This window comes from Lepidothrix coronata, unplaced genomic scaffold (assembly GCF_001604755.1).
Source record: "Lepidothrix coronata isolate B3197 unplaced genomic scaffold, Lepidothrix_coronata-1.0 Scaffold30, whole genome shotgun sequence".
NCBI lineage: Eukaryota > Metazoa > Chordata > Aves > Passeriformes > Pipridae > Lepidothrix > Lepidothrix coronata.
The window spans coordinates 1,727,709-1,748,943 of NW_016690210.1; the positions used below are offsets into that span (position 1 = coordinate 1,727,709).

General features: G+C 46.4%; 2 protein-coding genes across 7 annotated transcripts in view; both read right to left on the reverse strand.

The window, feature by feature from the left end:
• PRDM15 (PR/SET domain 15) overlaps positions 1 to 11,008 on the reverse strand; it is a 36,083-nt gene extending 25,075 nt beyond the window's left edge. For 4 of the 5 annotated variants that reach the window (XM_017811009.1, XM_017811007.1, XM_017811008.1 and 1 more), the window contains exons 1-3: positions 10,941 to 11,008; positions 6,615 to 6,660; positions 3,348 to 3,441 (exon numbers count right to left, since the gene is read on the reverse strand). In XM_017811009.1, the coding sequence (XP_017666498.1) occupies positions 3,348 to 3,441; positions 6,615 to 6,651 (131 nt within the window). In that variant the 5' untranslated portion in view covers positions 6,652 to 6,660; positions 10,941 to 11,008. Of the gene's footprint in view, positions 1 to 3,347; positions 3,442 to 6,614; positions 6,661 to 8,818; positions 10,377 to 10,940 lie in introns of those variants that run through there. The other variant, XM_017811005.1, reaches the window with a different exon arrangement.
• An 8,534-nt stretch (positions 11,009 to 19,542) lies between these two features.
• The window catches only part of C2CD2 (C2 calcium dependent domain containing 2), a 34,682-nt gene continuing 32,989 nt past the window's right edge, over positions 19,543 to 21,235 (reverse strand). The window contains exon 14 of one of the 2 annotated variants that reach the window (XM_017811063.1): positions 19,543 to 20,346. In XM_017811063.1, the coding sequence (XP_017666552.1) occupies positions 20,120 to 20,346 (227 nt within the window). In that variant the 3' untranslated portion in view covers positions 19,543 to 20,119. The remainder of the gene's footprint in view (positions 20,347 to 21,235) is intronic. The other variant, XM_017811064.1, reaches the window with a different exon arrangement.

The following is a 21,235-nucleotide window of genomic DNA, read 5'->3' on the forward strand; positions in this document are numbered from 1 at the left end:
CACTGGAACAGGTTGCCCAGAGAACCTATGGATTCCCCATCCCTGGAGGTGTTCAAGGGCGTTGGATGGGGCTTTGAGCCACCTGGTCTAGTGAATGGCATCCCTGACCATGGCAAGGGAACTGGATGATCTTTGAAGTCCCTTCCAGCCCAAACCATTCTATGATGGTGACTGAAGAAAGACAAATGTTGCACTTATCTTCAAAAAAGGATTATATTCCAAAGGGCTGATTTGCCTCACTTCAGCCCCTGGGAAAACCATGGAACAAGACCTTTTGGGAGGCATTTATGGGCACATGAGGAGAAGGTGGCTGGAAAGAGTCCCCACAGAATGAATAAGGGCAACTCATGCCTGACAAACTGTTTGTTTTCCAGGACAAAATGACCAGCTTTCTGGATGAGGGAAGAGCAACAGATGCCATGTCCCTTCAACTTAAGGGAAATTACGTTTTTTTAGGCTTTCAACAATCCTCTCTGTATCCAAGTTGGAATGTTGTGGTCTTGGATGGGTACACAACTACTAGAGGACATAACTCATTGGGTGGTCAAGCTTAGAGGGTCATGATCAATGGAGGCCACAGCAACTGGGGCACCACAGAGAGCTGTGCTGGGAACCTGTACTGTTAAACAATCCTTAACAACCTAGAAGGGACAAGGGAGTGCACTCTCATCCAGTGCAGATGACATTAACTGGGGGGCACAGTCCATACATCAGAGGGCAGGACTATCCAGAGGGACCTGGGGAGCCTGGATACACTGCCATGAACCATGTAAAATTCCAGGGACAAATGCAAAGTCCTGCACCTGGGAACGAAGAACTCCAGCAGCACCATCACCGGGGAGAAAGACCCTGGGGAGTTGGTGGGCAGCAAGGTGGACATGAGGTCATGTCCCAGCAGCAAAGGCGGCCAAACACAGCCTGGATGATTTGGAGGAGCAGCCAACAGATTGAGGCAACTGATTGTTCCCCTCTGCTCTGCACTCATGAGATCCTGATGATTTACTGCCTCCTTTTTTGGGCTCCCAGTATGGGAAAGACATCAAAAACAGGCAAAAGCAGAAGGGACAATATACATAAAAATGAGTGGTTGAGCATGGATGTTAGTGCTGACTGGAACATCCTGAGGCCTCTTCCCAAATGAATTATCCTACATATCTTTGGTTATGATCACGCTTACTTTAAAAAATAAACTATATCCCTCCCCAAATTAACACTTTATAGACTTATGCAGATCAAAAGCCCTGGAAGTTTCCCATCTGCTTTGTAGATCCCTTATTACAAACACTGATACATTGATCACAAGTGCTTCTGTGCAATGAAGATTGTTACTACACAGAATACATAGAGAACATCTCCCCAAAAAAATCATATGACTGGAACCACCGTATTGGTTTTACAGACCCCAAATGCAACTCTGTTTTTTTCAGGTCTGTGCTAACAGATGAAAAGCTAAAAATAATCAGACAGACTACTGACTACAAAAGTTGACACTGGCAGAACTGCTTTAGTGTCTAGATGAAGAGAAATACAAGAAGATAATAGTGATAAGCAAATTAATTGAAAAAAATGTTTTCAGTTTTAAACATAGAATAAGCAATGTTAGAGACAGTGAAGCTCAGGAGATGTTTCTCAACACTTCTTTTATAATCCTTATGGTTTATTCATTTTATCTCTTCATTAGGACAGAGGAAACAACAATTGTGGTTAAACAACTAGACTGGTTTTTAAGAGAGTCATATCCACTTTGTGGTTAAACTTGCCCTCAACCTCAGACAACTCACTCCCTCAGCTACTGTTCCCAGATGTAAAATAAAGGTTGCCCTTACATTTCTTCTTGGTTTTTCTTATGTTACCTGATTTCAGCTGTAAACTCTTCAGGAAAATAAATACATTTTTCTGTTATACAGTCAGTTTTAAATTCTGCTTTCAAATCTACTGTCCAGCAGCCCAAACTTCCACTAGGGAAAACTTGGCATTTGCATGTCAAAAAAAAAACAAAACTGAAAACCAGTGCAAGCACCACATTTGCAAACACTCACAGTTGGAAATTCTGGATGCCGTGGTAATTTTCCACCATACAAATAAATAAGAGCATTAAATTGCAAGGAAAAAGAAAACAGATAAAAGGTAAGAAATAACAGTCATTCAATCTGTGTAGTGCAGGCTGGAACTTACTGCACTGCCCAGATTCTGTGTGTAAGAAAAGCGCCTCCACCCCCAGTTTCTGTTGTTCCTATTTTGAAATTACCCCCAAAGACAAAGCACCTCTAGTGTCAGGGCTGTTAACAGTTAACATCTGCTGCAGCAGATCATCCATGGCAGGCTTTTCCAGGCACAGGAAGGTGCTACCTGGCAGGAGCTGCCAGGGCAGTTCCTTTTCCAGGAAGGCCCAGAAAACCAGTGACAGCTCCTGCACAAGTGCTGCCAGTGTACAGGGTGGGACACCAGAAGCATCCTGCCCCATGTGGCACATCCAGCACATCCAGTATTTGTTACAAAACGATCCTGGGAATACACACTACGGCCTACATAGCCAGCAGGTGCCAGACTTGCTGCCCACATGCCCATGTTTTCTGCCTGTGACTCCCCCGAGGAGAAATATAGAAGCCTTGAGCACATTATATAATCCATTTGAACTCCACTTGAACTCTCTTCCCCTTCTGGATTTGTACTACGTCTTCACAATAGCTAGTTCCTTTCCTGAGCCTTACATTTTACATCTTAATATGAATTCTGCTGACAACGCCTGATTGTCTTTCTCTTTAAAAATCACTACTTAGTGTTGTTTGCTCCCAACTAGATTTAGTCTGTTTGTTTCTTTTGGCAAACATGAGCGTTTCTGCTGGGCTGTCACAGATTTTCTGACAGAACTATTACCCCTAATCATTCCTAAAGACCCACAATAATGAGAACAACTTGTTTTGCTTCTAAAAGCGGAGGAATGATGGAGTTCATACCAAGCAGAAGGATACAGCATGAATGAGAAATCCTCAGACACTTCTCTGAAACTAATACAGTGCATCTGAGGAGGGGAAAAAGTGGCAGGTACTCAACCAAGACAGGAGTCATCACCCCATCTGGCACTACCTGACTTTTTGCCAGAAACCTCTGCGGAGAAACCAAATCCTGATGAGCGGCACGTTATTTTTTTGGCTCCAGTTCAGTACAGCACTCAAGTGTGTGCATCAATTTTTCTATTTAATCAAGGCCATGTGCTTTCCATAAATTTCTGCAGCCCACTGGGACTTCGCTTTCCAGCTGTCAGTGACACCCATTAGCCAGCAGATATGTTTTAAAGGACCAACAGGGGTGTTGGGTTAGGCAGGACTAATTCAAACACTCCTTACCTTGCCCTGCTCAAGACAAAGGAGTCTTTGACTGTCACCACTGGGCCCAGTTCAGGACACTCTGAATCATGGTACTGCCCACAGTCCTCGCACCCTGCAAGGAAGCAGAGAGAAAAGGTTGATAAAACACTTTTGTGAGACAGCTGCCTCCTTCTTCCAAGCCAAACCTGGCACCAGGCAAAATACATACATAGAGAGGCAGATGTTTATTTGTATTGCTTAAAAGAACATGAATAATTAAACATCGAGTTGATAGCTGGCACCTGCATAGGTGAGATAACACACTGTGATCAGTGCTATCAGAAGACAATTGTTTAAATTCTCTCTCAGAGGGAAAATAATTGCCTTACATCCACAGTAAATATTCTCCTGAAAGATGGCATTATTCTTCAGATGAAGTGCTATAACATGTAGCAGATAAAGAAAACCACATTACTACCTTCCCCAGAACCTGGTTTTTTAGAAACAGCTTGGCTAATGTGGTGTTTTCAGTGACAGGAGGCATAAATCAGTACCAGAACTGGCACAGACCTCAGCACAAGCATGTTTTGGGAGCCCAGCTCTGCCCAGAGCCATGCCTGGCCCACACACACTTCTCACCCACAGAGCAGGGAGACAGACCTCTAAGATACCTTCTGGTGCCTTTCCAAACAAGTCATCTAGCTGCACAATACACTTAGTTCACTGTCAGTTTACCTAAATTAACTTTTAGTTTAAGTGGCTGTAAATTACCCAGAACTGAGTGGTTCCTAAGAAACCATTTTCAGACCACGATAATTTGAGGCTTTCTAAAATAAGCTAACTTAACAGGATTCCAAATGCATATACATTGCTTCGCTGTGAAAAAATAGCTGCCAAACTGCCCTGCCTGGTCAGCTGCTGACACAGCTTCAGAGGAGATCATCACACAGGGGTTATATTCCTGTAATGCCATTTCCATCTGAGCTCCACACTTACAAGGGCAAATCAGGTAACCACAGTAAGGATGCAAAGAGGAGGATCACTACACCTTGTTTGGGAAGAGACATGACAAAAGCCATGTCATTCCAAGGTATGTCCCCTCTGGTAAAGCTACTCTGAAATCCTAACTGGAAACTTCTCCCCCCCAGGTATTCGTCCCAGTGAATAAAAGGACTTCTTCTAAAACAGGGGATCCCAAACTGCAATCCGCAGCTCCACGTGGTTTCTTCTTCTGGCAACAAAAACAGCTTAGCAGTGAAAATTCACGTATATTTGACAAACAGCAGTACTGACTGATGCAACCCCCAAGCCTGGTTGCTGCCTCCTCTTTGTGCTGCCTTCTGGTGAACCGAGGAATGAGACAACCAGCTCTTCCCATCAGTTTATTTTTCAGCTGAATTAATTTCCCAGTCTGGCTTGCTGTACAGCACCAGACAGTTGTGTCACTGCAAAGAATCCACAGGGAAGTTCCATCCACGCAGCACCAGCATCTAAACTCAGCCTACAGCTGTCCTGTTTACTGTCCCACCATCCCCACTCCTTTAGGTGAGCCTGTAGCTCACACTGTGCCTAATATTCCTGAAATAACCTGGGCTAAATACAGATTTCCCAAAGCAGAGAGGAGCCACAGAGGAATGTGTAAACCAGACTGCTGAAAAAAACTGGATTATCACCCACAAAGGGCTGTCACAACCAACGAGGACAGGAAGGAATAGCCAGAGCAGCAGCTTCTCACACAGGCTTTGCTGTCAAAGGAAACTTTGTGTTTTTCTTTTCTCCTGACTGCATCAAGGCACTCCTCACTTCTGCAAAGATAAGCCACTGTACGGGTTCAGACTGCACTGTCTCCACAACTACCTGCAGGAATAAACCACACAATCCTCTCCTCTGCAGAGGAATGACCAGATTCAGGGGAATATGACGTGTAGCATGTCTCAATATCCAGGGGATACCTTACAGCAACCAAGAGATTACAGCCACAGGAGAAACACAAAAATTAGCATGGGAATAAGCATAAAATACCTCCAGGGGGGACTGTATTCACAGATTTCTATAAAAAAATATTCCAAAACTCTCTTGTCTATGAAATACGTACTCAAGGTTGTTAATTCTGGGAATGCACAGTATCATTTGTAACAACTCGCTTTTTCAGAACATAAGCAGTCCCCATATCCCATGGGAAAAACTAATTATAGAGAGCACAAGAAAACTCAAGACAGACTTCACTGGAAAGAGGAAAATCGTGTGTGTGTCTTTCTATCTGTGCAATTAAGGAATGGCATCATATTTCCATTCTTGTTGCTATCCACCAGAATCTTTTTGTGGGAAGACAAGGTAACTTCACTACTGGTATCTGCAATTCAATAAAAATGCCAGCAGTCAACACTATTTTTGAAGGAATCTGTGGGGGGGGGGAAAGTGGAATTTCCTGATATAGTTGCGATAAGGTTAAAGTGCACCTGTGGAGCCATCAGGGGTAAAATACTGTGGATCCAGAAACCAAGGACACATTCTGGTCTGCCCTGATCGGATCCACGATATCAGGGCCCTCTCTGCTCACACAAGTAGGTGAGTGGACTCTGCACCTCTTAATTTTTTTTCCACGGTGACACCAGATCCTGCATGTCCAGGCAGGTGACAAAGGCAAGGCTGCAGGGCTAATGTGCCACTGGGAAACGAGCTACTGGCCAAGCTCCACCAAGGATGGGACACTGCCCACCACACTCCCTGGCACACCACTGCTGCAGCCTTCCCTCACTCACCACGATCCCACAGTCCACATCCCAGGCCACAGAGCCCGGTGTGGCACATGGGGTTACACAGAGGGCAGAAACGTGAAGCACAGGCAGTGAATGCCACGAGTGAGACTCGTCAGAGCAGTCGGTGCATCTCAAACTGGGCTTGTTCTGAAAGAATAATGAGCCTGCCTCCCCCTCCTGTGGAGGTGCAGATCTTCAGGTCAGGCCAGAGGTCACAGTTCCTCACAGACACCTCGGGGTTGCTAAAGCTGGCTGGATAAACAAAGGCTTACACTGGTGTTAGGCCTTCATTCTCACTTACTCCAGCCATGAAAAAGCTGTTCTGCTCACTCACATTCAGAGGTTTCCTTGTGTGTTTGCCAACAGGATCAGAATGTGTATGCTTCAATTACACGCCCTCCTCTCTATTCCTCCATAAGCTGTTTGAGCTTCCTTTAATAAAATATTTTTCTAAATAAAATCTTAGTTTGTTTTAGTCTTTAATTTCAAACATTCTGAGTAGACAAGCCACATGACATGAGAGTCGGATCTTTTTCCTGATACTTACAAATAAACATAATCTCATCACTGCCATCTTCAGCCATTTTTTAAACCTGCCAAAATACAAAAGATGAAGTTAGTTCTGAATGACTTTTACTTTCCATATTATGTAAACATCCCTTTGTGAAGTAAGGATGCTGACTGGCCCAGAGCACACCCAAACACATTAATGTCCCTGAAGGAGTATCAATGGAAAATTAAAGAAATTAAAGTTGTTAAAACCCCCAGTAACTGCAGAAACAAGGCCCCGTGCAACATTTTCCTGAACAGCAGCTTAAAAAAATTATCTCTGAAAGGCAGATTGCTTATTTAATAAACACAATAATCCTAAGAACCTAAAAACTGCAGGTAAAGTCACAGATCTGTTCTAAAGGCTAAGGTATATTGAGGTAATGAGGATCAGAAAACCTGGGAAAACAAATCCCATCTCTGACACTGGCCTTCCATGAAATGGTAACTCACCAATTTGCTTTCATGGTTAAATAAGGATAATCTACATTCATTTCATTTTTGTCGGCCTATATTAAAGACTTGCATGAACACTATCTAATGCTCCTCAATGATTAAATTATGGCAAAAAGTCTGATTATTTATGGCTAAGATCACAACAGCAGATAGTTCTCCCTTTTCTAACCATGAAAAGGCTCTCCTCTTCAAACAAGCAATTTTCCCAATAACCCAGTAAGAGGTAAAGCAACATGAAGATCGTGACCCAAGTCTAAGAGAGATGAGGCTCTAGAAACAGAAAGTGTATCGGTCAAGAAGAGAATAGGAAGGAGAAAGAGAGAACCTGTGAGAGGGAGGAGGACAAGAGGAGAGGAAACATGACACACCAAACTAGCAGAGCCCTGTTTGAAAACAGATAAAGCATTTGCTACTACTGCAACAAAAGCCAAGCCAAAGATATGCACAAGAACAGTCATTACTCAGGATCAGGGCAGGAGCACGACTCTCCATTAGGAGTTTACTCTTGAAGACTGATGCTCCATGTGCTCTGCCTGGCTGGGCTGTGGAAATAGGCCTCAGGTTGGAGCCCAGAGCAGCAGCTACTTCTGCACAGGTACCTCTCAGCACAAGTCCCACACAATCCTTTTCACTGCTTCAGGAAGGATTCCACACTTGTGCCAACTGTGCTGCTAAAGCCTGGGAGCAATGTCTGATTCCAGCTGCACCCACACCCTGCTCCACCTCCAGCCTCCAACAGAAGCAGCAAACAGGTTCCTTCATAAACAACTCCCAGTTAGCAAAGGGCTCCATGCCCACACAGAGATGCACTGGGTGGAAAGCCATCACAACTGATGGAAATACAAAGGGACACCTGGTCACTGTGGCTCTTGGTCATGGCAGGAGGCATCCGGTTACTCAGCTATCTGGGCAACAGCCTAAGGGGAATTTTGGTCATGGAGTATGGGCAGCCTGACTTTCCCCCATGGTCTGTCCCAAGCTCTGCCCTGCCCAACTCCACCTGCCAACTCCAGGATCCCTCCTAACACCCGCTGCCCTGGGAAGGGGGCAACACTGCCTACCTGTGGCACAAAGCTGGGCCTTTTTTGGCTACAGCTTTTGGGGACTAAGCTCATATAACATAACAAACATTTATATAAAAGCCCAGTGCTGAGCACAACAGCAAATTCAGGAAATTTCCCCAAAAGCTCTTACCCTGAAAGCACAGCAAACAATGCAACAGGTATTTAGGGAAATCCAAACTACAACGGTGCAAAACCAGCCACAAGAAAGTGCATTGTAAGCTGATGTAAAAAATGGGTTTGCTTTTTAACCAAGACTTTATGTGGATGCTTTGCACTATTTCAAGAGGTGTACAAAGGTGTACTATTTTTAGATAGTTGATGTCCTGACAAGACTTTCATCCTAAATATGGCTGAATTAACAAATAACGTCCTCGGTCAATGGTTCGGGGGGGGATGCAGTGCAGCCACACCAGCAATGCTGCTGTGTGACCTGCTCAGCAAAGGCATTCCCCCTCCAGGATGTTCCTGTGTTGCATCCTTGACAAACAGCAAATTGAGGACATGTGTTGTTACAGGAGCAGCAACATCAGTCTTGTTCCAGGGCCCGTCAGATGAGAATAGCAACAAAGGGGCGGAGAAATCACAGTAGCATCAATGTTGTTCAAGGTGATGGGGAGAAAGCGTGAAGGTCCCTCAGAGGTCCCTCACGCAGTGGGTAAGGACACCACACCTCAGTTATCACCTGCATTAGCGCAGTTTTCATCTCTGCAGCAAAGATTTTTGTTTTGCACGTCGCAGGATTTCTGATCCGTCACCCACCGTTCCCGCACCCGGCACGACGACCCGCTGGGCTCTGAAACAAACACCCCTATCTGCTTCAAAATTCGGATTTACAGACTCACACTACTCACCCATGGGCTTCAAAACTCCTCCTCTCACATGTATTTCCCCAAGAGTTTTTGAGATAAATGACACCGTGCCACCCGCTCCAGCTGGTAAACAGAGTCACGATGTTCCACGTGGGCTCACATGATGGCACTGAAGACAGGCTTCAGAATTTTGTTACCCTCTTTCTGCTGTTGCTCTGGGCCATGTCTGATTTTTTTTTTTTTCTTTTCAAGCATTTGTACCAGAAAAATACTCCATTAAGTCACTCATCCCACTGCCTATAATTCTGCTCTTGTCTTGCAGAGATAATCAAAGCTTCTTGGAATTCCAGGTATTTTTTATATGAAACAGAGAGCGATCATTAGCAGTGAATAATCAGGTGAAAAGCAACACGGAAGAAATAAGACCTGGTACAAGGCCTAATTCTGATGGCAGTAAAAGAGCAGAAAACCACATTTTTTTTCTGCTTGTATAATTAAATGGGTGACTTTGTGCCCGAGAGTAGAGCACACAGCTACATGCAAAAATTCCAGCTGCCACACGGGCCTCCAAACATATTTGGAACTTGAGGGAACCCAAATGAAGACAACTGAGGGGCTGCAGCATCACAGGTACCTGTGTGCAGAGCATGACATGTGAGTTACTGTGATGGAACCACTCGTGCCATAAAGGATCCAAAAATGTAAGAACTGATGCAAAAACACACTTTCCCCTAATAAACTGCTGAAGGAAGAAATCAGGCTCCAGTGGTAAGCTGAGTAATTCCGATCTTGCAAATGGATTAAAAAAAAATAAGCAAGAATAACTAAAAAATAAATCCAACGCCTAAAAATCTGTGTTTGAACTTAATGACCAACAAGCTAAAATTAAAGTTTGCCTTTCTTCAGTTTTCCATTGGTTTGAGAATGGGCTTCTAGTAAGTGTGAATAAATAATTTGAAAGCACAAGTGGGTGGGTGCTGCAGATGCACGTGTGCAAGAAGGCACTTAAAAATGCAGTTTTGCTCATGATGTAGTCGAACTTGTTCATGCTACTGCTCAAAGTAATTGCAGAACATCTGGCAAACTACAGAGAGGCCTTGCATTCCCGCAAAATTATGGCCATTCTATCATTTCTTGTCGAGGAGGAGGAGAGGGGGCGATTCCTACACCAGTCGGGGGGCGACACGGAGTAACACACCGGCTGGGAGAGTCGGCGCCACCCGCCCTTCCCAGCGCTCCCCATCACCATGTGCATGAAGTATATGCAAAGTTTAATGAAAACGAGCGTATTGCAGAAAATTCACGTGTGCGAAGCGCCGCAGTCCGCGGCTTTCCCTCCTTTTGTCTCCTCGGGCTCCCGCCGCACCTTCTCCCACCGGGGCAGGATCAGCATCGCTACACCTGCCTCTTCCTTTTCCTCCCCCATTCCCTTCGGATCACACATGGATCCTCCCCCCCTGCCCGCCCCCACCCTCCCAATCCATTCCCGACCCCCTGCGGCCAAGCCGAGGCGCTTCCCCGCTCCCGGCCCCGCACCTCCGTGGCCCCGACGGGTCCCTCTCCCTCCGCGGGCCGATCCCCCGCGGACACCCCACCCGCGCCCCGCCGCCCCGGCGGGACCGCGCCGCCTCCACCCCCTCCCGGAGCCCGCCCGGGGCCCGCGATCCGGGAGCGGCTCCGCCGGGTTTTGCCTCGGACCCGCCTCGCCCCCTTCGCTACCGCCCTCCCGGCCGCTGTAACAAAGAACAGGCGGCCTGGAGGAGGCGGCGGCGGCGGAGGAGGACGAGGACGGGGAGGAGGAGGCGGCGGGGCCGCAGCCGCCGCCGCCCCGGGAGCCGCTCGGAGCCGCCGCCGCGCCCGCCCCGGCCCCGCCGCGCGGCGTGGGGGGCGGCGGGAGGAGCCGCGGCGGGGCGGGCGCGGGGGGTCCCGGGCGGGGGGTGCCCCGGGGGAGGGCGCGGGGTGCGGGCGGGAGGAGCGCGGGGGGACCGGCGTTACCTGCCCCGGCAATGGCCAGACCCGGATCGGATCCGCGCTCCGGGTTCCGATCCGCTCCGGAAACCACGCGCCAGCGGAAGGCGGCGGGGCCGGGGCGCGGAGCAGGGCGGGAAGTGTAGTGCGGGGGGCGGCGGCGCTGTCCCCGTCCCTGTGCCTTATCCCTGTCCCTGCCCTTATCCCCGTCCCTGCCCTTATCCCCGTCCCTGTCCATGTCCCTTCACCGCCCTGGCTCGGGATGCCTCCCCTCCACCACCCGGAGCCCTTCCCGGGAGAGCACCGCACCCGAGACCCCGCAGCCCTTCCCCGGGAGGCTCCCCCGGCTCCTGTGGCTGCGCTGAGCGTGGCAGAGCACCCGCTTCGCACCGAGTTTCCCTTCTCCTCCTGGGAAGTGCTGGCTGGAGGCGTCCCGGAGCGTTCGAAGGGGATCACGGAGTTAATGACAGGTTGGAAAAGGCCTCTGAAGCCATCGAGTCCAACCTGTGACCGAACGCCACCGTGTCAACTAGACCAGGGCACTGACATGTCCAGTCCCTCCAGGGATGGGGACTCCACCACCTCCCTGGGCAGCCCATTCCAATGTCTAATCACCCTTTATGTAAAGAAATTCTTCCTAGTGTCCAACCTAAACGTCCCCTGGCACAGTTTAAGATTATTTCCTTTAATCCTGTTGCTGGTTGCTTGTGAGAAGAGCCCGACCTCCAGCTGGCTACAACCTCCTGTCAGGGAGTTGTAGAGAGCAAGAAGGTCCCTCCCAAGCCTCCTTTTCTCCAGGCTTAACACCCCCAGCTCCCTCAGCCACTCCTCATCAGGCTTGTGTTCCAAACCCTTCACCAGCTTCGTTGCCCTTTCTGGACGTGCCTTGTGTTTCCAAAGCCAAGCCCTGGCCATGCACCTGAGCACCTGTGCCTCTGATCCCAAGCCTCGTAGAGGTTCAGTGCGCCAGGATGAGAGGACATAGCCTTGAGCTACGGCAGGGGAGGTTTAGATTGGACATTAAGAAGAATTTCTTCACAGAACGGGTTATTAAACATTGGAATGGGCTGCCCAGGGAGGTGGTGGAGTCACCGTCCCTGGAGCTGTCTAAGGAAAAACTGGACATGGCACTCAGTGTCTAATTGACATTGTGGTGTTGGACTTGATGATCTCAGAGGTCTTCTCCAACCTAATTCATTCTATGATTCCTATGTCTCTCGTCAGTTTGGTGTTAGCAGGGTCTATCAGGGCCCAGCCCTGCTGTGCCTGACAGCAGACACTGCAGACACACATCACTCAGAAACCTAAGCAGCAATGCCTATATTTTTATATAATGGGCCACCACAGAGGCTTGGTGCCCAGGAAACAAAGGGTGCTCTTCTTCCCCCAGGGGGCTTAAACCTTCAGTTCAGGGTACTTCACCACTCCCCATGTGAAGTGTCTCTGTGCAGCCAAGAACCCCCTCAGAGGAGGTGGCCACGGAAAGAACTACTCAGGCTTTTTGTGTTCGAGGAAGGTGCCCCCAGTTTTTAGCTCTTGCAAGAAGTGTTACCTGCATCAGAGTCCCCTCAAAGCCTTACGCAGCCGTGCCGCTGTGGTGTGACTGGTTCACAGTCAGAGCACGGCTTCAGATTTAAAGGTGATAGAAAGCAGGCACCAGCTCTGTCCTCTCTAGGGGATGTGCTCTTTTCATGTCTGGCTACATCTTTTAACAGTTGGCAAAGGCCGGGGCCTTTCTTGCTTCTCACCTTACCCATCCCGTGAACCCTTCTGCGCAACAAGTACCCAGTTTCAAAAGGGATGTGTAGAGAGTATTCACAGAATCACAGGATGGGTGAGGGAAGGGACCACAGTGGGTCATCTGGTCCAACCTCCCTGCTCCAGCAGGGTCATCCCAGAGCACATGGTACAGGATTGTGTCCAGACAGTTCTGGAATATCCCCAGTGAGGGAGACTCCACACCCTCTCTGGGCAATCTGTTCAGTGCTGGGTCACTGCACAGCAAAGAAGTTCTTCCTCATGTCCAAGTGGAACTTCCTGGGCATCAGTTCCTGCCCGTTCCTCTTGTGCCATTGCTGGGCCCCCCCAAGCAGAGCCTGGTCCATCCTCTGCCCCCTCCCTGCAGACCCTCCAGACCTGGGGGAGGTCCCCTCTCAGTGTCTGCTCTGGAGGCTGGACAGCCCCAGCTCCCTCAGCCTTTCCTGCTCCCAGATATGCTCCAGTCCCTTCAGCATCTTCCTCTGGACCTGCTCCAAGATCTCCATGTCTCTCCTGTCCTGAGCAGCCCAGACTGGACACAGCCCTGCAGATGTGCCTCGTTAGGGCTGAGCAGAGGGGCAGGATCACTTCCCTGGACCTGCTGGCAGTGCTCTTCCTGATGCACTCCAGGACATCGACCATCTTGGGACTGTCTTCTTGTTGGTGCTTGGGTAAACTGAAATAATGCAGCATTTGAATTTTGAAAACATTGTTCTTGGCAAGACAGTGCTAATTTTGGGAGGGGGAACCATTTATTCCTTCACCAGAAGTTTTCAATGAGCACAAGAGCAGTGAGGGGAGGTTTTTCAAGGATCTAACTGCAGGTAAAAGTCATTTGCCTTTTCAAAGACCGAAGCTGACTGGCCTTTAGCTTTGTATAGTCTGCTTTAATTTATTTTCCCTGTTCATCTCAGTGTATACTCACATGGACCTCTGCCTAGTTTTTTCCAGCATCCAGTACACAAGGGTGGTTATCCTACTTGCAGTGCATTCACTTTGTTGGAATAAGTATAAAATAATTCAGAATAGTTATCTGTATGTTTAGAATGCATGTGAGTCTGGATCCTGTAGGTCTAAATTTTTTTTTTTTTCAGGGTTACCATCAGACTGTGAACTTGCACCTTACACTAGCTGGCTTGGATAGAGAGATAATAAAAACATTCATTGTTTAAGAACGATGAACTTAAGGGAAGGGTGTGGTGCCAGACAGTGCTACATCCATTCCTGCTCTCCCTCTGATAGGCCTTGTCACTTTTGCTAATGTACAGAAATGGCATCACACAAAGTATAAAACCTCTCCCCTGATTAGAGCAGGAAGGAAAAGGAAAAAGTTGGGAGACTATTAGGAACTTTCAGCAAAGCAGTGACATAAACAGGCACGTAAATGTGAGCAGTAACCCCGAGTAAGGAAACATAATATTTCCTTGTAAAAGAAGGGACAGCACTCACTTTTGGAAGGGAAATAGAAACACTGTTGTGGCTATTTTCATGTGAATGCCTATTATCTTTTTGGTTGGCTGTGTGTTCTGTTGTTTTAGTTTTGCTGTGTGTGTGTGTGTGTCCCCCCCCAGGTCTGGTAGGGCTTTGTGGCAGCACTGATTTATAACATAACATTTAAAATAAAATAATTGCAAGAGAACCTCATTTCCCAGGCTGTTCTATTTTAGTACTGGCATCTTCTCCACAGGATCAAGGCCTTAACACTCCTTCCCCTTTGCCCCCCAATTCAGGGTATTACAACATAACTGATAGAAAGAATAATAAGTAACTACAACAAGTTCCACAATTCCTTCCTGCCATTAAATTCCCACCCAATCCATGTTTCAGGTGATTTCTCAGGCAACAAGGGGCCACCTGATAGGACAGGGTTATCAGAAACAACCCACAGTGTCAGCACAGGGCAGGTAGAGAACTCTGCTCCTGAACAGACAGGTAAATGGACTGTGTTAAGCAACAGGTCAAATGAGTGAAGGAGGGTAGAAATCCATCTGTTATGCTTGGCTGGCTGGGTATGTAGGACAGCACACTACACAGAGACAATAGGCTTTTATTGTATGTACAGCAAGAGTTACTTCTTTAAAAAAATCCTCTTCTCGGGTTTTTTTTTAATGATATAATAAATCTGTACATCGTATATTTCTTAATTGCACCAACTTAAATTCGTGTACACAAAATAAAAAAGAAACAAACACCACAGAAGAAGTGACTATCACAACTTGATGCTAGAAAAAAAATGTTTTACCCCCCCTGGAATATCAGAGCAGAATACATTATTGGGAAATACAGAGTTATAGTACTGGAAAGACTCCAGATCCATCCTTCCCAGTAATTTTCACACCATGCCAGCACCTTGCATAGTAGCAGTTTGGATATCCTGAGTGAAGTGGTATTATTCACCCTTAACTTAAAGCAATCACCCTTGTTATATAATTAATCTGGAGTTGTTTGTCACCAAGGCTGTGGCTTAGCAATGTACAGAAGCATATGCTGACTTTAAACACATGAATAAATCCACTTAGATCCTGTGGAGGTCAAAGCATGAGGTCAGCTGTTCCCACTCACAGCAGGAATGCCTTCGCCTGGAGCTATGGCATACTTAATTCTGTACCAGGATAAGCACTTGTCTCAAACTTCAGCTCTACAATTCAAAACCTGCAATAAACTGAAGTGAAAAACCCAGGCAGCTCTCACCTTGGATAGAGCTCTTGCTCCTTGTAACCAAGAGCTACCAAAGCTGAAAAAGGTGATAGAAGAGCAAAATTCTTATTTTGCTTCCCCATCCACATTTGGTAGCATTTTATGTTGTCGACTTTTGCTTTTTCCTATGATACTCTGCACATCGAGAACACCAAAACTTTACAAGAAATACACAGCAGAAAGCTTTCACTTGAAAACCACCTAGAACCAGGGAGGAGATGCAGTACCAGGAAAGGCTGTAAAATTTCACTGATCCCCAAAACTGGTGTCATTACCAGGCAATTTCCTCAAAAGAAGCAGTGCTGTGAGCCAAGTCCTCTCAAGAGCAAGACAGTAACTAGTCTATATATGGCCTGGAGCCCCAACTTCTCTCCCAAAGAAAGAGCAGGGAAAAAAGAAAATCTGACAGCATAAAAATAAAGCCCAGTATTTATGCCTGCACTATGCCCGTCCATTAAGCTGAAGAAGTTTGCCAAAGGTGATTTGCTTTTAAAATGAACTTTTTTCCACTCTGGCATTCCTCTTCCTTCCTGCCAGCTCAGATTCACAAATTTCATATATTGATAGGAGTGAAATGACTGTCATTTCTTCCTGGAGTGAATGGGATGAAATAGCAATGATCTAGGGATGAAGGCCCCCCTCCTCTTCAAAGTGACTCTGAAAGTGACCTCAGTCACTTTTTAAAAGTTACCTGGCTTGTATTCACACTGGAGATATTAGGCAGTTTTATTGCTTTAATCTACAAAGAGAAATTTAATTCTTGTCCTATTTACTTGGTCAAAATTCACACTAAAGCCAAGGCAAATCTTGGTTAGGAAGGATGTAGGCTGTCTCCACTGAGGCAAATGAAAAGGTCAAACACCATACAGCAAAACAAGCCACAAACATAGATTAGAAAGGTTCAACTATGGGCAGAAAAATTCTTCAGAAAGGAAAAACCAGCCTTCATCTCTTAGTCCTCATAAAATAAATACCATGCCGTCTTTGCTGTACAGAACATCCAGAAACAAAAAAGTATGAGAAAAGGGACGAAAAGGAAAAAGTATTTTCACAGGTTGTTTCCAAGCTATTGTTCTGACACAATTAAACTGGAAGGCAGAACACAAGAAGTCTTCTGTGTAATAATATTCTGTAGAGATTTCATCTACTATTCAAATGCATAGCTATCAAAATCATGAAGATGGCAAAACATAAAAAAGCAAAGTGATTCCCTCTGGCATCCTTCACACAACTGCACAGGATATGTCACAGTGTTAGTTGTGTCAGTTGACAAATCCAGTCCTCCCAACCCAAACCAGCAGTGTAGGTACCACTGGTTGTCAGGATCCAGCTCACACTGACCTAAATATTAGTACCCCAAAAATGTACATCCTCAGATCTCCTGATCTTAAATGACAACCTAATTGTCTCAGAAGGGGGGGATGGGATTCAATATTCTGGGCCTTTGGGGTTGTCAAGACTGAGCAACTCAGTTGTCCCTTTGTGTTCAGTACCTCAGCTTGTTTTTACAACAGGACATAAGTTATTTGCAGGGGAGTAGGAAGAGGTGAGGAACACACCAGCCAGATATAGATAGAACCAGCCAGTTCATCAAACAAAACGATGTTTATTTTCCTGAGGAGTGAAGGCAAGTAAAAAAAAACAAGATTCCCTTTTTACCCCAAATGCCTTGCTTTCCTCATCTTAAGAATTCATTGTCTTTCCATGCATGCGAGCTCAGACCTTCACACACTTCGTAGTATAGAATGTTCTTGGTTCCCACCATCTAGACAAGCATTTAGGTGATCACCAAGGCCTTAAGAGGAACCAAAAAAATCACATCTTCAGCGTGTATCTATTCTTTGGGGTAAGCTAGGAGCAAGCCCTACTCCTGTATTCTGGAAGTTACTTGGTGTTATTTCCACCTCGTTCTACGGTACAAGCTAAAGCTTCTGTGAATGAAAATCCCAGTTCAGTAACTTCAGCAAGACTTCAAGCAGTGTTACTGCTTCTGCATTCCCAGTTCCACAGGTCTTTGTTTTTAGGCTAAAGGTGTTGCTGCCCATGGAGCTCAGTTTGATTTCTTCAACTGGGAGACCAGTTGTGGTTTTCTCCTTCAGCAAACAAGACCGAGCATTTAAAGGTGGCAGGGACTTAACCCCCACCCTGCCCTGTCATGCAGAGAGCTCCAAGTAAAATCAAGGGAAAAGATGTATGTTTAGAGAACAGGACATCAGGGGTTTTACTGCTCATACCATGAACCACTGTAGAACAAATGATGAAACCAACTCCGTAGTAAATTAACAATAAACAAAAGTGTTCAAGCAGATTCAAGCTGGACAAGCCTGTATTACTGAACTGGGATTTCTAAGCACATTACAGCTCTAGAAGATGCATCTGTAACCAATTTTCAAAATACAGAACATTAAAATGCCTTCAAGTGTTTTCATGATAAGCAGCATCCTTAAACATACAACTATTTGATAGTCTGGTCTGCTGTACCACCACAGTGATTTTTGGAGGTTACACATAAACTATTTTTACACAGCTAAAAGATTCTGACAGTTCTGACAGTTCCTCCAATATTTTCGTGGTTGAAAAGAAACCAACCCCCCTCTATTTTGATATTCATTGTACAAGTATTTACCAAAGAATCTTGAGTCCATCAGAAGTTTTGAAATGTGTTTCTATTCCTCTGTGACTTTCTATTTTTGATGAATCGTTTAAATTGAAAGCCCAAATACGTGCCAAAGAGTTGGGACAGCTTAAGGGGAGGAAAGGGGCCAGGGGGAAAATCACTATTGGCAAAGTAGGCACCAATCTATCATCCATTCATTTCAGTAATTTAGATGGAATGAATGGATGTTTTTCTTGGCCGAAGAGAACAGGCTTGGTCCTTTGTCCTCAGCAGGAATGTAGATCATGGAAAAGTACAGGTAAGCACAAAAGGTGGTACCTATGAAAGACTGACATTTTACTCTTGATAGCCAAAACAAGAACCATGCCTTTACTTCCATCAGTTTTTCATTTTAATTTAAAGGAGCCAGCTGCAATATTTTACAAGGAGAAAAAGTTAAAAAACTCATCTGACCAACCACGCACCACATGACAACACTGGCAGACCTAGAAACTGAAACTGAACTAAGGGAATTGTTATTATTTTTTCAAAAGCTTTCTTCACAACTGTGTTTTCTAAGATCTCAGTAAGTGTTTGGCAAGTAAAACAGGATGTCTAATGAAAAGCACTGTAGGGTTAACTATGCTCTATTCACCACTTATTGCTCCTAGCTTTGCATTTGATATGATGGTTAATATACTTGTCTAACAAGTATTGGGAGAAGGAATTAGAGCCCCTAAGACAGGTTTTTGCATCAGCAGTGCAGCTTCTCACACAGGGAAGGAAAGCTACATATAAGACTTGGTAAATGTGTTGTTTGTGAGTAGACTCAAGTAAACTTTGAAAAAAAGAAAAAAGTTCTGTTTTGTTAAGCATAACTTCTGCACAGAACATTAAACAATATGCTAGTACAGATATTTGCATAATTTATTGATTTATGGCTAATATCAAAGGCATCTCTCCACCTACATGGACCGAGCAGTTATTACAGCAGGCTACAGTTATTACAGTAGGATATCTGAATCAGCATTTTCCTTCTGCTTCTGAAAACTTACCCGTTTCCACATTACAATACAAACTGGATCTGGGTCTCTTTTTTTTTTTTTTCCCTTTCAGCCTGACTAGAAAAATCAGTTGAGCCCTGCATTGCTACTGTTGCAGGCTGCAGTGAGGGAGCACAGTGGTGTCTTCTCTCTCTGTAGTGGTTCAGTCACATAACGCAGGGACAGTGTTTCAGTTCTGGGCTCCCATTAACATAAACCAGGTGCTCACATGTGGGTCCTCCCCACAGAGTGGGTCAGGATGGAAGGGACCACAGTGGGTCATCTGGTCCAACCTCCCTGCTCCAGCAGGGTCATCCCAGAGCACATGGCACAGGATTGTGTCCAGACAGTTCTGGAATATCCCCAGTGAGGGAGACTCCACACCCTCTCTGGGCAATCTGTTCAGTGCTCAGTCACTGCACAGCAGAGAAGTTCTTCCTCATGTCCAGGTGGAACTTCCTGGGCATCAGTTCCTGCCCGTTCCTCTTGTGCCATTGCTGGGCCCCCCCAAGCAGAGCCTGGTCCATCCTCTGCCCCCTCCCTGCAGACCCTCCAGACCTGGGGGAGGTCCCCTCTCAGTGTCTGCTCTGGAGGCTGAACAGCCCCAGCTCCCTCAGCCTTTCCTGCTCCCAGAGATCCTCCAGTCCCTTCAGCATCTTTGCATCTTCCTCTGGACCTGCTCCAAGAGCTCCATGTCCCTCCTGTCCTGAGGAGCCCAGACTGGACACAGCCCTGCAGATGTGCCTCGTTAGGGCTGAGCAGAGGGGCAGGATCACTTTCCTGGACCTGCTGGCAGCACTCTTCCTGATGCACTCAAGGATACCAGTGGCCTTCTTGGTCCCCACCTGCACCATTCCCCATCCTCCCTCATCTTCCACAATAAACCACGTGGTTCTCCAAAGCCTTCACGATTAATGTAGCACTGCTTGCATTTGCAGGAGCAACTTCATCATCAGAGAGAAAAAGCGTTTTGGAAAAACAAACGAAAAAAGACCACTGTATTAGTGAACATCCTTTTACACAAGTCACCAGCCATATTTGTACCCTCTAGCACTGCTCTGTAAACAAATGCTCAACTGATGTGCAAGTATCCCAGCAGAGAGGGTCCGGTCTTATATGTACGGTTCTCCCGGAGCACCGTTCAGTTTGCTCTTGCTTTTGTTTCTGGAAAGCAGCTTCCTGCTCAGGATCCGGGACAGGGTGCCTCCCTTCTTGCGGCTCTCCTCTGACAGGGGCTGCTGCAGGTACACGAGGTCGTTGTGGGATTGGCTCATTCCTGGATCCTTCTGATGGTGCTGCCGGCGGAAAAAGAGCTTCGCGCTTTTTTTCAGAATCCCACCTGCGGGAAGGAAAAAAAAAGGACACTTGAGAAAGAACAGGCTGCTTTCCCTCTTGAAGCTCAGCTTCAGTGGCAGCCTGACTAAACAAAGCTGACCTTTGATTTCAGCTTCTAAAGTCAATCCACACATCTTGTGGAAGTTTCCTTCCTTACACACCCTTAGTTCCAGATGCTCTTCTGAAAGCTGCGTTAGTGGTCATACACACATGCACAGCCACTGGTGTGGGTTGTACACTGGGTTCTCACGTGTCCAAGAGGCAGAGCCAATCCTTCCAACCAATAAAGGGAGAAAGTATTTTACAGAAAGAATGGAATAGAGGAGGTAATGTTACTACTCTTTGTTGTTTCAGAGATCAAAGGAGGAAAAGATCGGCCTGTGATACACCACATGAAGGTGGCATTTCAATTTGAGGTGAAAGAGAACAGTACCTGGCATTGAACCTGTGTGCAGTGGGCTCAGAGAAGCCAGGCAGCAGGTGTTCTACATGAATTCAACAGCACCACCCACAGCAACACTCAGGAAGCATTTGCTGTTTTAAAATCCTGTTAGGAATAGCAACTCACTTCAAGCAAATTAAAAATAATATTACATCTGCTTCCAACAGGTTCAGCAATCCGCCCAAACCCCTTCTGCGGTAAATTAAGTTGCTGTATTTTGCTGTATTCCTTCCCTTGATCCCATGTCAAAACCCAGCATGCAGCCAAGGCAACTGCAGCTGTCACCTCACCAGGGACTCATGTTGCCAGCACCAGCTACCAGCACTCCTCTCTTTGCAAGCCTGGGTTGTTTTTTGCAGCCGTTCTGCCAAATTCCACCTCCCTTTTCCACGTGTGCACATGTGCCTGACGTGCGAGGCAGCTCGGCTGCAGCTGGCAGGGACACTGCTCC